The 14,998-nt window shown below is 37.5% G+C and overlaps 1 protein-coding gene across 1 annotated transcript in view; it reads left to right on the plus strand.

Moving 5' to 3' along the window:
• ank1a (ankyrin 1, erythrocytic a) overlaps nucleotides 1-14,998 on the plus strand; it is a 178,443-nt gene that overhangs the window by 93,842 nt on the left and 69,603 nt on the right. The window contains exon 3 of the mRNA XM_028457620.1: nucleotides 12,729-12,830. Within this exon, the coding sequence (XP_028313421.1) occupies nucleotides 12,729-12,830 (102 nt within the window). The remainder of the gene's footprint in view (nucleotides 1-12,728; nucleotides 12,831-14,998) is intronic.

Here is a 14,998-nt window from a genome sequence, read left to right on the forward strand (position 1 = left end):
AGGTCCAACAGGCATGCCAGTCAAGACCATCACGTTTGGAGTGAGTACCACCACCGTTTGTTCTCCGTCTCTGTCCTGACACTATCACTCTATCTGTCTGTCTCTAACTCCATGTCTCTCTACTGCTGTTTGCACAGTAATGTCTCTATAGATTGTGTTTTTTTCTTTCTCTCTGTTTGAATTTCTTTGGTTAAAAAGAATCTCTTTTGCTCTTTTATGTCAGCAGTGTCAAACTCATTTTGGTTCAGGGGCCAAATGAGGACCAATTTGATTTTAGGTGGAAAAAAAAAAAAGAATTTTAACATTGCTGTACCGTTGTTCAATTCATTTAAAAAAAATATTAATTTTGTTACAAATGTTCCATTTCATTTATTTATTTATTTGTATTACGACATTACAAATTAATCAATCATCCGTTGTCTTAAGGCAGGTAAACGTGATATAATGCACAGTTTAACAATAACATTTAACATACAGTTAAGCAACATCACACAATGAGACAAACATTAAACTAACCAACAGAAAACATGATGCCACATATACCATTTACAATAAACAGTCAGGAGTTAATAAAGCCCAAGAAAAAAGTACAATATTACCTATTGATGCGTGACTGCTTTGTTTTCAACCAATTTTTGAGAATTGCTTTGAAGGTTGGGTAATTCCTAAAGTTTCTGATGTTTTCTGGGAGCGTATTCCATAAGTTTGTGCCTCCGATAGACGCCATTTGGCTAAATTTAGCCCGGTGCTTCCTCTAGTTAAGGCTCTGGTCCTCATTCCAGTCTTAGATTTTTTAAACATATAAAATCCAATAAAAGTGGAGGGGCTAGTCCATTTACAGCTTTAAAAATCAAGCATGCATCCAGGAACATATGATAACTTTTATAATCCGATATGTTGTAAATCTGTGGAATGGTTTGTGAGAAATTGCCCGATTTCTAGTTTTTTCTACAATTTGCAATTAAATATGACTGCATTCACGTGATATGAACAAAGGGAAAAATGCAAGCCCATAAAACACCGTGAAGTTTCATTAAATTGGTGAGTTTTGAGATATCCACAACTGGATTGAGTTTGACAATGTGTTTTATGCACTCTAACATCTGCACATGCTGATGCTCCTCCTGTACCAGTCAGTCAGGTAGAGAGAGTCGCACGGTTTTATTTGCATTTTTTTGTTGTTCTTAGATAATTATGTCTCAGGCTACTGGACTTTGTATTCATTCTTTCTTCATCTTTATGGTCTGTGTCACGCTTTCACTGTATGCTTTTGTTATAGCAAAAAAAAACATAATTTTAAAAGTTTTATTTATTTTCAATTCACCTAATTTGATTTTGATCAACTATGGCACACGTCTCAAACTTATGGCCCGGAGGCAAAATGGAGAAAGTAAAAATGACAGAGAAAACATGACTCATTGTATAAATTAAAGTTTTTTTTTTTGTTTTTTTTTTTTTTATTTTAGTCATTTTTAATCTTAAACTATTGAAAAAACTGAAAATTCTAACAAAATCCTTCAATTTTCCTCAAATTATTACATAATATTTCCCTTAATTTCATATATATTAGTCAGAAAATCTAGGAAATTTAAAGTGAAGATCCTGTTGTGACTGATATCTGTCATTTACTGCATGGATATGGTTGTTTTCTTACATATTTAGTATTTTGTGTATATGCAGAAGTGCAAACTAAGTAAAAATAATGTTGAAATGACTCATTTTCCAGCATAAAATCTGTGGCCCACTGGAGATCAATCTGCTCTATATTTGGCCCCTGAACTATGGGGAATGCCAAAGTTCTTTTACTAAACTTGTTTTAAACAACAGTCTGAGAGAGGGAGCTCTGCTGATTGAAATCATCATTTAAAAGTCGACGTATGTGCAACAAAGATTAGTCTTAAGTGTTCATGAATGTGGGCGTGTCACGTTTTGTTTTAATCTTGTTTTCAGCTCCATTTGTTGCTCTAATAGCTTTGGATTGTCTGTGTTAAGTAAAGTGGAGGCCAGTAAAGTGATTACTGGGTCACTTAATGAGATCAGTTCAGTGTGGTTCAGAGCCGTTTATACACTGAGTGGCAGCTAATCACATGCTTTGAAAGTGAAACATGAGAAACCCCCAAAAATGTGTTTCTGATGTTTTTAGTGTGGATGACAAAACTCATGGGTTTGTTCCTGGTGGGTTTCTCTGAGAGCGAAAATGTAAGTTTGATTCACAGAGTTAATGATATAAAAAATTATGGTAAATATAACTGTGTTCAATAGAAAAAATGTCATTAAAATGAACCTTGAGAACTGGTAGATGGAACTTCAGAAAAATCTTTGAAGTCTTGCACAGGAGTGTTTATTGTTAATGCTGCTCTATCCATCAGTTTTCTACACCTGCTTATCCGACGTGTGTGAGCAACAGCAAAGGCCCTGTCAGTTAAACACTTAGAACAAGGGTGTCAAACTCATTTTAGTTCAGAGGCCAAAAACGGAGCAGGTTGTCTTAAGTGGGCCGTAATTGTGCCATAGTTTGAATTGTATATATACATAAAATACAAAATATGTAACAAACCGACAATATCCAAACAATAAGTGATAAATATCAGTCCCAACAGGATATTCACTTTAAATTTCCTTGATTTTGTGACCAATTTCTAGTAATAAAGGGAAATGTTATGTAATAATTTAAGAAAAATTTATGGTTTTTGTAGGAATTTTTAATATTTGGAAAAAAAACAAAAAACTGACGTGATTTAAACACTGGGAAAACTGTGAGCCTCTGCAAATGTTGTTGACTTTCATTCACACAATGATTTGTGTTTTCTCTGTCTTTTTTACTTTCTCCTGCGGGCCAAATTGAATGCTCCAAAGGGCCGGATTTGGCCCCCGGGTCTTGAGTTTGACAGATGTGACTTAGATTAACAACATACTCGATCAATTAGTATGGATTAGTATGTTACAATGGCTCATATCAGGTGTTAGATGATGAAAAAGGAGAAGAAAGCATCAAAATAGCTCTTAATCACAAGTTATAAAAGGTATATTTTGAGTCCATAAGCTATGAATTGGTGGCCCACAATATTATTTCTAAGAATTGAAGTTATGGCTTGAGACAAAGTATGTATTTACTTACTGGATCAGTAAGATTATTATTGTAGGATCTATTACTTATCCCAGCACTCAGTTCAGATAGAAAATGTCTCAGAACCAATCAAATTCCTCATATCATCCTCTAAATCAGGTCTATAGTAATTGTTTATTCAAAGAAAACATAAATGTACATCATTGGTCATAATTAATGTAAAGATTATAAACTCACTGTTTTTTTACTCTACAACACGTGTCAAACTCAAGGTCTTGGGGCCAAATCCAGCCCTTTAGAGCCTCCAAATGTGACCACAGGAGAAAGTATTCATCATTGTGTAATATCTCAGTTCCTCCTAATTCATAAATTCAATGATGCTCCACTTTTGCTATTTTCCTGTGCTCATATCACATGATGGCAAATGCCACACGGGCACATTTATGTACAATATGCACAATATGTGCCGCTGTTGTTTTTTTTCCTCCTGTAGGGGACAGCATGTGTGAGTGAGGTCTGTTGTGTGTTTTATTTAGGGGAAGGTCTGGGTTAGAACGCACTCAGAGATCCATCTAACTGTGCTTTTCATGCTGTTCTGAGAAGTAGCGAAAGCAGCGACTCCTGAAACAAGTATTTTAATACAAAATGAGCTATAAAAATATATCAATATGAGCAATATTGTCATTTTCTATATTTCCAAAATAGAAATTGTGATATATTTTGAATCTTGATATATTGCTGAGCCCTACTTTTAATGACACCAAAAGTGGTCATAACATCAAGGAACCTTGAAAATGATCCTGCAGGGACTCTTGTCTACTAATCTGTGGCCCACTTGAGATCAAACTGGTCCATATTTGGCCCCTGAACTAAAATGAGTTTTACACTAGTGCTGGGAAAATTATATTGAGATTGAGATTCAAGATATGTCTTTTCTATTTTGGCGATATAGAAAAAACATTATCGCCTATATATATATATATATATACACACATATATACACATAGAGAGAGAGAGAGAGAGAGCTCATTTTGGTTTAACATCGCTGATGTCTACATCTCAGAACAGCAAAAAAACTCAGATGGATTACTGATTACTTCCCCTAAACAAGTTACACTACAGAACTCACTCACACGTGCTGTCCCTTAGAGGAGAAAATGCCAAAAATGGCACATTTTGTGCAACTGTTTGTTAATAAATGTGTCTGTGTGGCATTTTGCATCAGCAAATTGAACCTAGAATTGTCTTTCTGGTCTGACTTTATTTGAATGAAAAATATCGAGATTTATACCGTATATCGTCATTTTGAGAAAATATATTGAGATGTGAGTTGTGGTCCATATATTGCCCAGCACTATTTTATACCCCTGGCCCCCAAAAGATTGATACTGTTCATAAATGTTGTCAAATATATTGATGAATGCATTTTTTGCATCACCACACTGAAAATGCAGAGACACACAATGCAATCATAAGTGTTGTGCATCATTTATTCCTGCGGCCTGCGCAGATGGCCTTATGCTGTATAATAATGATTTTTATTATCGTGCAGTAAATCACTGGATATTTAGCATATCTTGATCCAATCCCTATCTTCACCGTATGGCTTTCACCCTGCGCGTCACCTGCATAAAGGATCACAATAAGCATGACAATTATAACCGTCACAATCTCATCTACGGGTGAAGAGGCTGCAGAGGGGCCGACCTCAAAGAGACAGTGAGCACAAACAGTGGGCTGCACCACCAGAGTTGGGGGGGGGATGTGTGTGAGAAAGTAAACAGTTAAAATAGAACAATACTCAGCAGCCACTCATTCACCTTCTGAGAAGAACAATCCCAGGGTCTTTATCTGACCCACTCTACATCTAAATTACAATCTCGCCTTTAACAATATGTTTTTATTTTATATCTTATTTTGTATTAAAATATTTGTTTTGCAAGTCGCTGCTTTTGCTACTTCTCAGAACAGCATGAAAAGCACAGTTAGATGGATTTCTGAGTGTGTTCTAACCCAGACCATTATCTAAACAATCCACACCGCAGAACTTACTCACATGTGCTGTCCCTTAGAGCAGGGGTTCTCAACCTTGGGGTCAGTACCCCATTTGGGGTTGTGAGACACTGGGAGGGAGTTGCCAGATGTCTTCAAGAACCTAAGAATATTTTTTAGCCCATTTTTGCAAATTTTTTACATTTTTTTCTTGCCATATTTTTGCTCCTTTTAATGCATTTTTGCTACATTACTCCCATTACTGCCACTTCTCTATCACATTGCAATGCCTTTTCAGCACATTTTTCCACTTTCAAGACATTTTTGGCACTTTTAAACCCTTTCCATTACTTTTCCCACCTAATGTCATATACTGTATTTTGACCCATTATTGTCACTTTTAACCTCTTTCCACCATATTTCATGCTTATTTTAACCATGATTTGCCATACCCATTATTTGCCAGTTTAAATTAATTGGTCCAATATTGACACTTTTTTAACCCTTTTTACCACTTTTAAATGAGAAATCGACTTTTTTTTTTTTTTTTTTTGGGCTCCGAGTGTTGATGCGTACTCATTCATAGAATATACCTACCAAAGTTCAGCCTGATCCGTTCATGAAAAACAGAGCAGTAACTATTTTTACTAGTGTACACAACATCAAAAAGAAGAACAAAGTGAGCAGCGTTTTGAGTCCGGTATAGTCTGGCCTAAAAAGAATTACAGAAATATGAGTTTGGGTTTATATTGCCCAGTCATACTTAGATATCTCAGCAGTTGGAGACTTTGTGAAGCAGCCAGAGAGATGACAGCACAGATTGAGCGTGCAGAAAAAAGAAGCAGAGGAAGGAAAATCAATTCCGAGACCGAATGCCAGTCAGCAGAAGTGAAGTAGCTGTTTAAGCACTTTACAGTCATTTCCCTATCCGCTGCTCAGTCAGACGAAGAGATGTAGAAACTATCAAATCACAATAATAATAATCTAAATACTGTACATGGAGCTCTTCTGTTTCCAAAATAGAAGGAATCTTACTGATGAGTTTGTGGTTGCAGAAAACCTGTTGGTAAATATTAAGGAATTATTGCACCTATTCTCACCCCACTGCTGGGTGCTGTGGTCGCCCTAAAATATTTATGATTTGCACCTGGTGCACCCGGTTGTGTTTGTGCACTAGAGAGAGGGGGGCTCAAAGTCTTACCAGAAAGACAATTCTACATCAAATTTGCTTATAAAAATGCCACACAAGCATATTTATGAATAAAACGGCTTCACAATATGTGCAACTTTTGTCTTTTTCTCCTATAAGGGACAGCACGTGTGAGTGAGTTCTGTAGTGTGGCTTGTTTAGGGGAAGGTCTGGGTTAGGACACACTCAGAAATCCATCCAACTGTGTTTTTAATGCTTTTCTAAGCAGTAGCAAAAGTAGCGACTCCTGAAATAAGTATTTTAATACAAAATAAGCTATAAATTAAAAATAAGTGATTTTTAACATAAAAGCAGGACCTACACGTGTGACTGTCAAAGTATTTCCTCTAAATGAGAAATCAATTAGAATAATAAATTAATGATACTGTATATTGAGACCAAGAGCTTGACTCAGCATTGTTTCAGTTTTTAAATGTGTGACAATACTTTAGTAACAGTTTCAGGTCAGGTTTGTTTTGGTGTCTAAGGCTGTGGGTCACTGTGGGTTTGTTACTCAACATGTAAATCCTAATAGTTGACTTTATACATTTTCTGACTTTAGACACAGTGATGAGCTCAAATAATTGTAATCAATTTTGTTAAAAGGAGGACATTTTACTGTCTTTCTGTATTTTCAGCAATACATTTTAGGATCAATAACTAAACCATTTCTTCAGTGTCAGTCGTGGTCTCACCCCAGGCGTGAGATGAGAGAACAGATGATTAAAAACTATAGAAATAGATCTATTCAGGAGCCATTAAATTAGTGTTTTTCAATCTTGGCGTCGGGATGCCATGTGGGGTCACCTGGAGTTTAAATGGGGTCTGAAAAATTTAAATAGATGTTTTAAAAAAATTTATTTTTATTTAAACTAAAATGACACACAACCTGAAACAACTGTATTTCTATACTTTCACTTTGTGAAATATAAATCTAGTTAGACTAAAATACAGTTTTATACAGTATATATATATCTGAGCTCAAGCATGATCAAAAACTAATTTTGTCTTTGGAGTCGCTAGAAATTCTTGATATCAAAATGGAGTCATGCTCCAAAAAAGGTTGGGAACCACTGCTATAAAAACTGTTTCTTTCCACTTATTCACAAAATAAGATTCTTTAAAATGTGTGTTATCACTCGTGTACTTCGGTAAACGTTGCTATCAATAGCACCGGGGGTTGTCCGTACAGCAACCGTACGAACATACACTTTCTTCGCTAAATTGACACCTTTGGAGCTATGTTGGCATTTTTTTGCATTAATTGGATGGATCTAGTGGGGTTAGGTAGGGTGAGGGGTTAGGGTAACAAACAACACTTAATGACAGCCTTCATAACACCTTATTCATGCTAATGACATGTGTCATGTCATAATAAAAATGACAGCGTAATGTCAGCCTTCATGTATAAAACTTCAAGTAAAATGTAAACGAATATTCTTTATTTTCTAACTTGTTGCCAGGAACGTTTAGCATCTCAGATGCTGATTTTGTGCACATGCATTGGCGAGTGTGCAGTTAGGGGAAACAATACAGTTTTAAAAAAGTGAGTTTTAAGGACTACAGTCCACCAGCATAGAAGTGATGTCATCATGTCTGCAGCAGCAAAGGAGGTCGGCAAAGAGAGGAAACCATAGAGACCACAAAGACCGAAGGAAAACAAAGACTCACACACACAGTCTGTGATGACAGAGGGAATGTTTTCACCTGCATCAATACTTGTAGCTTTGTGCCGTTGTACACACTAAGAAATTATGTAGGTTATTAACCAATTCTAGCTCTTCAAACTGACCAATGTGCACCAAAAACTATTCTAATATGCCCCAAACATGCAGTGAGTACCTGTTTATGTCTCAGTTCATTCGTGGGTGTGGTTCCCCTCCACCCTTATCTCTGTAGACCAGAATCTCACTTACTGACGTAAGCAAAAAGTCACACAAACATGCTTTTAAAAAAACACCTCTGACCACCACATGCAACGCTCTTATTATGAGGATTTTCAGAGTTGGGGTCAATTGTAATTGTAATTGCATAATTGGTAATTACAATTATGATGTAATTGTAATGGTAATTTCAAAGCTGTGGAACCATGTTTTGTGGCTTACACATAGGCATACGTAGTTAAATTTATTAAAATGTTTCATATCAAGTTTAACTGACAGTTCTTTTGAGGATATTTTTTTACTTTTTTTTTTTTAAATTAAAAAGAAATAAATCTAGTGGTATACTGTCAAAAAGGATCGGACGTCCACACCAAAAATATTAATTCCAATATTTTCTTAGATTAGGAAGCCTAACGAGTTAACCAAGAGATGAAACAAATGATTTTTTAGTGTATTTTACAGCTGATTTAAAACATAAGTCAAAACTGATCTGTTTTCATAACAGATGCTAACAAAGCTAACACAAGTCGAAGGTTAAGTTTTATGGGCTTATTTATGCAAGGTTTGGTAATTGTGATGAATTGTAATTGAACTTTAGTAATATATAGTTAATAAAAGTTACTACATGACTTTCTCTGCCAATTTTCTAGCAGGTTTTCTCATGAGGATTAGGAGAACTCGTTCGATTGAACGTCTGTAGCGGTCTCCATGGTGCCACCATTTGCTCTGGTCTGTGTGTATTAGTTGAAGGCGTTGCTGTGTGTATCAGCTGTATTTATTCTTCACTGATGGACGGATTTTTATGTTTGTCCATTTCAAAAGTCTTCAAACCTCTCATTTCATTCCTCAGAAACACATTGTGTGCCTCCACAGTGTTGTCTGTCTCAGTGTTAACTGTTGCAGTTTTAGGTACGCTAAATGTTGCGTGCATGTTTTGCAGAATGACAATTGAACAACAGATAAACAGCTTTTTATCGGTCAGGCAAAAATAAATCGGAAAACTACTTTAAACGCTGTGTATCTTTTGTGTAATGATTGTTTGTCTGACATTTAAAAGCCTTTGCGGCTATTTTGTGGATGATTAATTCTACTGCTGATGGTAAATTCAGCGACGTGTGTGTGTTCCAGGGTCATTTTGTTGCTCTGCAGCTGTTTGAATTGTAAAAATGTTAGAATCAGCTTCTTCTTCTTCATGGTAGAGTCTAAAGTATGGCAGCAGAACAGAGGGAAAATGTGCTTTACCACCACAGATTAGCACAGAGCTGCTAGCACTAGAAACAACAGTTTGGACACGTGTTTATTTCTGTGTTTGCAGTGCGTGTATGTGTGAAGTGTTTACTCTCTCATTGTGAGTGTCTCTGAGTCAGAGGTGTGTGGATTTACACAGAAACAGCTACAATGACTAAGCAATGAGAGCAGAAGTGTAACAGGAGTCCATGTGCTTGGGATTGATCGCTTCACACTCAGATTCTCTCACTCAGATCTACAACTCTGTGTGTGTGTGTGTGTGTGTGTGTGTGCGTGTGTGTGCGTGTGTGTGTCAGACATGAGTCGGCTGTCACAGTCAGCTGAAAGTCGCAGTTTCCTTCCCTTTGGGTTCTTTTCTCTCCTATTTTTAAACAACCTTTCTCTCTCTTTTGTGCAGCACTGGGCCACTGGTGTCATGTTGTGTCATTTGTTGCTAAGCCTTTTCTTCAGGCATGTGAGTTCTTTTGTCTTTTATAGCCGAGCCCACTCCCACTGTGTCAGAACAGGGCCAATAGTGCTGTCACTACAATGGTCAACACAGTTTAAAGCACTGCGGCATGAAGTGGAGGAACGACGTCTATGTTTTATGCACAGCCACACGTTGGACGAGCAGTGAATGTGTGTGTTTGAATCCCTGACCAGTGTGTGAAAGCGACTGGTCAAACAGAAGCAGTGGATGTATACGTGCAGGGATGAGAATGACTGAACAGGAGATTATGTCAAGGAAGTGAAAAAGTGCAGCTTTTAGACTAGGCCTGATTCTCAAAAAGGTGAATGTTAGAAGCATTTGGGGGTAAAAGTGGGAAACCAAGCTTATATGGTCAGTTTGGGTATATACGTATGCTGATTTAAAATATCTATGTTCCCAAGCTGTAACTTGAGCCATTTACTTCTTAATTTGAAAATCAAAATGGCTGCCAAAACCGCAGCTTTTGGCCAATCTTTAGCATTTTACAACCCGGTGATATTCAGGGTGTGATAATGTCGGATGATTTGGCCAAATCTTCATCAGATAAATTTGGGATGTCCTTAAAAAGTAAATAAACCCCAAAAACATTTTTTTTCTGCTGAATACAATGTACATGTATTTGGGTATGAAGTAGTGCTGTTGTTTGGTCCTGGTTCAACTCTCAACATTTTAGTCTAAGTATTTAAATTTGGTATATTTTGTTGTAAAATGCCAGTGACTGCCCTCTATGGGTTGACACCCAGCTATTACAATTGATTTTTGCTGTTGAAAACATTGCATACCTCTGCCCCTCCCTTACCCAGTCAACAGCTTAAAACCCTATCCATGGCTTCATCCCTTCCAGACTCGACTACTGTAACAGCCTTCTCTAAGGACTTCCCACCACTCACCTCCAAAAACTGCGATACATCCAGAACTCTGCTCCCCGCCTCCTCACTCACACCCGGTCCAGAGAACAAATCACCCCCGTTGTCCAACAGCTCCACTGGCTCCCCGTTCAATACTGCATTTAATACAAGCTCCTCCTCCTCACCTATATGTCCCTCCCTAACCTGGCCCCACCCTACCTCACCGAACCCCTGTAACAACAACACCAACCCACCCACCACCTCTGCTCAGCCGACACCAACAGCCTCACTCCCATCACCCGCACTAACCGCCGGACCTTGGGGGACCGAGCCTTCGCCAACGCTGCCCCCACCCTTTAGAACTCACTCCCACCGCCCATCAGAAATTCTATGACTCACTACCGTACTTCAAATCATTACTCAAAACCCACCTGTTCAAACTGGCTTTTCCATAAACCCCTTTTTTGTTATTTTATTCTCCATGTAAAGCGTCTTTGAGTGTCAAAAAAGTGCTATACAAGTTTGATGTATTGTTATTATTATTATTATTGGCTGAGAACAAGATCATGTGACGTTTTGGGACCATCTTGCGTCATGAATAAGCACTGTTTGCCCCACCCCTTTTATGAGGGCCCGATCTCGTTAGATCTCTGTAGCTAAGCTGGTCTGGGCCTAGTTAGTAGTTGGATGGAGACCACTGAGAATTCCAGGTTCCACAGTGGTGGACAGTCGCCCCAGTGGTATCTGTCACTGTGTCCTTGGGCAAGGCACTTCACCCACATTGCCTAGTATGAATGTAGTGTGTGAGTGTTGGTGGTGGTAGGAGGGCCCAATGGCGCACTATGGCAGCCTCGCTCTGCCCCAGGGCAGCTGTGGCTACAATAGTAGCTTACCACCACTAAGTGTGGAGTGAAAGAATAATGCCTTAATTATGTGAAGCACTTTGAGTGTTTATGATAAAGCACTATATAAAATCCAATGCATTATTATTATTATTATTATAAAAACTAGCACCTGTGGACTCTACAATCTGTGGTGAGTAGGTTGGATTGAGAGAAGCGTGAATAGAGAGGTTTAGTCACTCTTTAAAGTCCATTACATTACATTACAGAAAAAACTCGCAAAAAACTGCGCAATATGTTGCACTGGAGGGTATGTACTCTGTAAAGATAATTGTTAATTATATCAACAATACTGAAATCATTCATTTGTGTTCATGCAAACAAGTTGTTCACTAGTATCACTCTGTTTAAGTGAGTTTTCTGATATTTGCATTGCAAGGTTCTGCACAACTGTTGGCACGAGTACTTCTGAATAAGTACAAAAGGAGTCAAGAATGCTAACGGAAGCTGCAAGTTTGCTTTTTCTGTGGTACCGGTGATAGTTTGCACACTTGGCAACGTCCAATGTTCGGAGTGCGGTGCTGATCATTAGTTTGTTGAGAAGCAGCATCGATAAGCAGTTTTAGACGGTGAATTTGAGCATGAAGGACTTGAAATTGTTTAAAACAAACATGTTCCCTGCTTTTAGCCCAATTTGCCGCTAACCGCTAGCTACAGCAATCTTTTTGAGAATCGTTCCGAGTCTATTTGCGGCTGTTGAGCTTCTCTCCCTCCTTAATTCTCTCTCCTCATCGTCTGAGCAATCTGTAAAGCTCGCAGATACCAGATAAACACCAGGTGTCTCTTATTCCAGCCTGGGATTCAGGACTTACCTTTCTCCTGGTTCTTCTTACTAATGCACCACAAATCATTTGATATAATCCAGCCACGCATCCACCATGCCCTCCCTAACATATTTAAAGATGCACACACACGATTATTCAACCTGCAGCATCTCAATCTGAAGGGAGGAGGGGAAAATGAGGGGAAAAACTGATGGACAGCTTCCATCTTTCTGTCTGTAAATATGCTTCATATTAACCCAACTCTGTCTCCTTCTTTATTTCCCTCTCTGTTCCTTCACTTTTGTGTCTCTCACTTTCTCCTTTTCTTCCTGCTTTCCTCTTCTTTTTCTTCTATGACACTTGCAGGCAGACGCTGGCAACAGTTTCCTCCGAGCAGCTCGATCTGGCAACCTGGACAAGGCGTTGGATCACATCAAAAACGGAATTGATATAAACACAGCCAATCAGGTAACAGATTGTTGCACTATCACATAGAAAGTTGCCAGTTTTGAAACAATGAAATATTTTCTCAACAACACCAGTTCTGATCCTTAAATGTGCTGTTATACAATGAAGAAGTTTAATAATGAAATGCATTAACCCTCCTATTATCCTTGGGGTCAATTTGATGTTTGTCGTTCAAAACATAATAGTTGACTTATGTTTATGCTTCATATTTCATGATTTTTTTAATAATTTGTTACTATTTATTAAGAATGAAATTATCTTGTTGGTATTTGCTCAATGTGCTGAACACACGTATTGGCGTTTCTCTGGGGTCAAATTACACCAAGCTGTGAAACAGTGTGTAACCTTAAAGATTTACTGTCAATGAGGTTTTGGAACAGCTCTTGCACAGTAAAAGTGACATAGGCGGACCTTATTTTGATGACAATGAGTGTCGACCCCAGCACACACAATCCCTTAAAAAATGGAAAGACCAACATCAATCAATATGGTTCATGAATGTGCACCCCAATTTAGAAAAAATTTGGATGAAAATTTTAAAGCTACACTAACGCTAAAACTGAAAGTTTGACCTGATGGTGGCGCTGCAGGAAAGGTTAATACCATCACCACAACCAACAAGGTTCATACTCTAGTGGTTATTAGTGTTGTCAGTAAAATTGAGAAGATTTGGATGAAAACCATTCATGATAAATTCATTCTAATGTAAAAGTTTGTCCTGATGGTGGCGCTAGAGAGCAGGTCAAAGTTTCATTATTAAGGGATTATTTATGTATTCAACTAATAAACAAAGTGTCTGACACAAAAACTTGCTCAACAGTTTTCTGAAAATCATTTTCTGTAGGCAAATATAGATTGACCCCAAGGGTAAAATGTATATATAATATATATGTAATATTTGAGGATAATAGGAGGGTTCAATAAAAGTTAGTTTCAATCCTTTTTCGTTCCTGCTACGTTTGATTAGCATAGAAGCACTTGTTTTTTAAAGATCTGTTGCTGTATCGTATCATAAAAATTGTCAATTGTAACTTAACGCAAAACTGGGGAACCATGTTGCAGTTCTATGTACAGTTCTATACATCTGTACCGTAGTTAACAATAATTAAAATATTTCATATCAAGTTTTCCCACATTTTGCCATTTACAGTATAAAATTATAGAAATCTAGGTCTATACTGATACAAAAAAGGCTCAGACGCCCACACCAAAAATATTAAACCTATATTTTCATTGATTAGGAAGCCTAATAAGGTAACCAATAGATAGGAAATAAATTAAATGATAAATATTTGTTTTTAGTGTATTTTACAGCTGATTTGGGACCTGTTATCATAAGAGATGCTAACAGAAAGCTAACACAAGGTTATTTTTTAGGTTATTTATTTCAGGCTCAATAATTGTGATTAATTGTAAGTTAACTTTACTACTTGAGAATGTAATTGTAATTGACTGTCTGAGGATAAAAAAAACTGTGATTTAATTGTAATTGGGGAAAAAATGCTGGTCACTCTAATCGTAATTTAATTAAAATCAAACATGGGTAATTGAAAATGTTGTAATTGTAACTGAAAATATAATTGACCCCAACCCTGATTTATACTATAGAAATACAATATGCTTTAATAGTAACTGTGATACATCCTACGGTGTAGCACGTATTGAAGTTTTAAATTGGTAATTGTGTTGGGATAAAACTCAGCATATTCATGCATCATTTTACAAACATTTCTCATTTGCATTACTTATGTTGTATTTTTATGATTGTCATGCATGATGAATGGAACCCAAAGTCTGCGTTGCTATGGACACACACTGTGCTGCATGTGCATGTCTGATTGGATCATTAATCAGTGGCTGAAGGTGACGGGTAGAGCTCCCAGTGAAGGGAATAAGTAGTGGGGCAGAGGCTTAGCTTTTCCCAGCCTCGTCCATCCTGCATCATTTACTGTGACGCTTGTTCCCACTGTGACCAGGAAGAGGAAGTGTTCTCCTCCCCCTCAGGATAACAAAGATTTGTGTGCTTTACACTCCTCCAGGACATTAATCAAACCTTCACCTTTATTTGTCTGCGCTGCCCTCGACTTTTTGCAATCACTGCAGTAATCCCAACTTTTTCAAAGGCCTGTTTTCCATATAAGTGGAAAAAATACAAAAATGCATAAATT

Source organism: Gouania willdenowi, chromosome 9, assembly GCF_900634775.1.
Source record: "Gouania willdenowi chromosome 9, fGouWil2.1, whole genome shotgun sequence".
In the NCBI taxonomy this organism is placed as follows: domain Eukaryota; kingdom Metazoa; phylum Chordata; class Actinopteri; order Blenniiformes; family Gobiesocidae; genus Gouania; species Gouania willdenowi.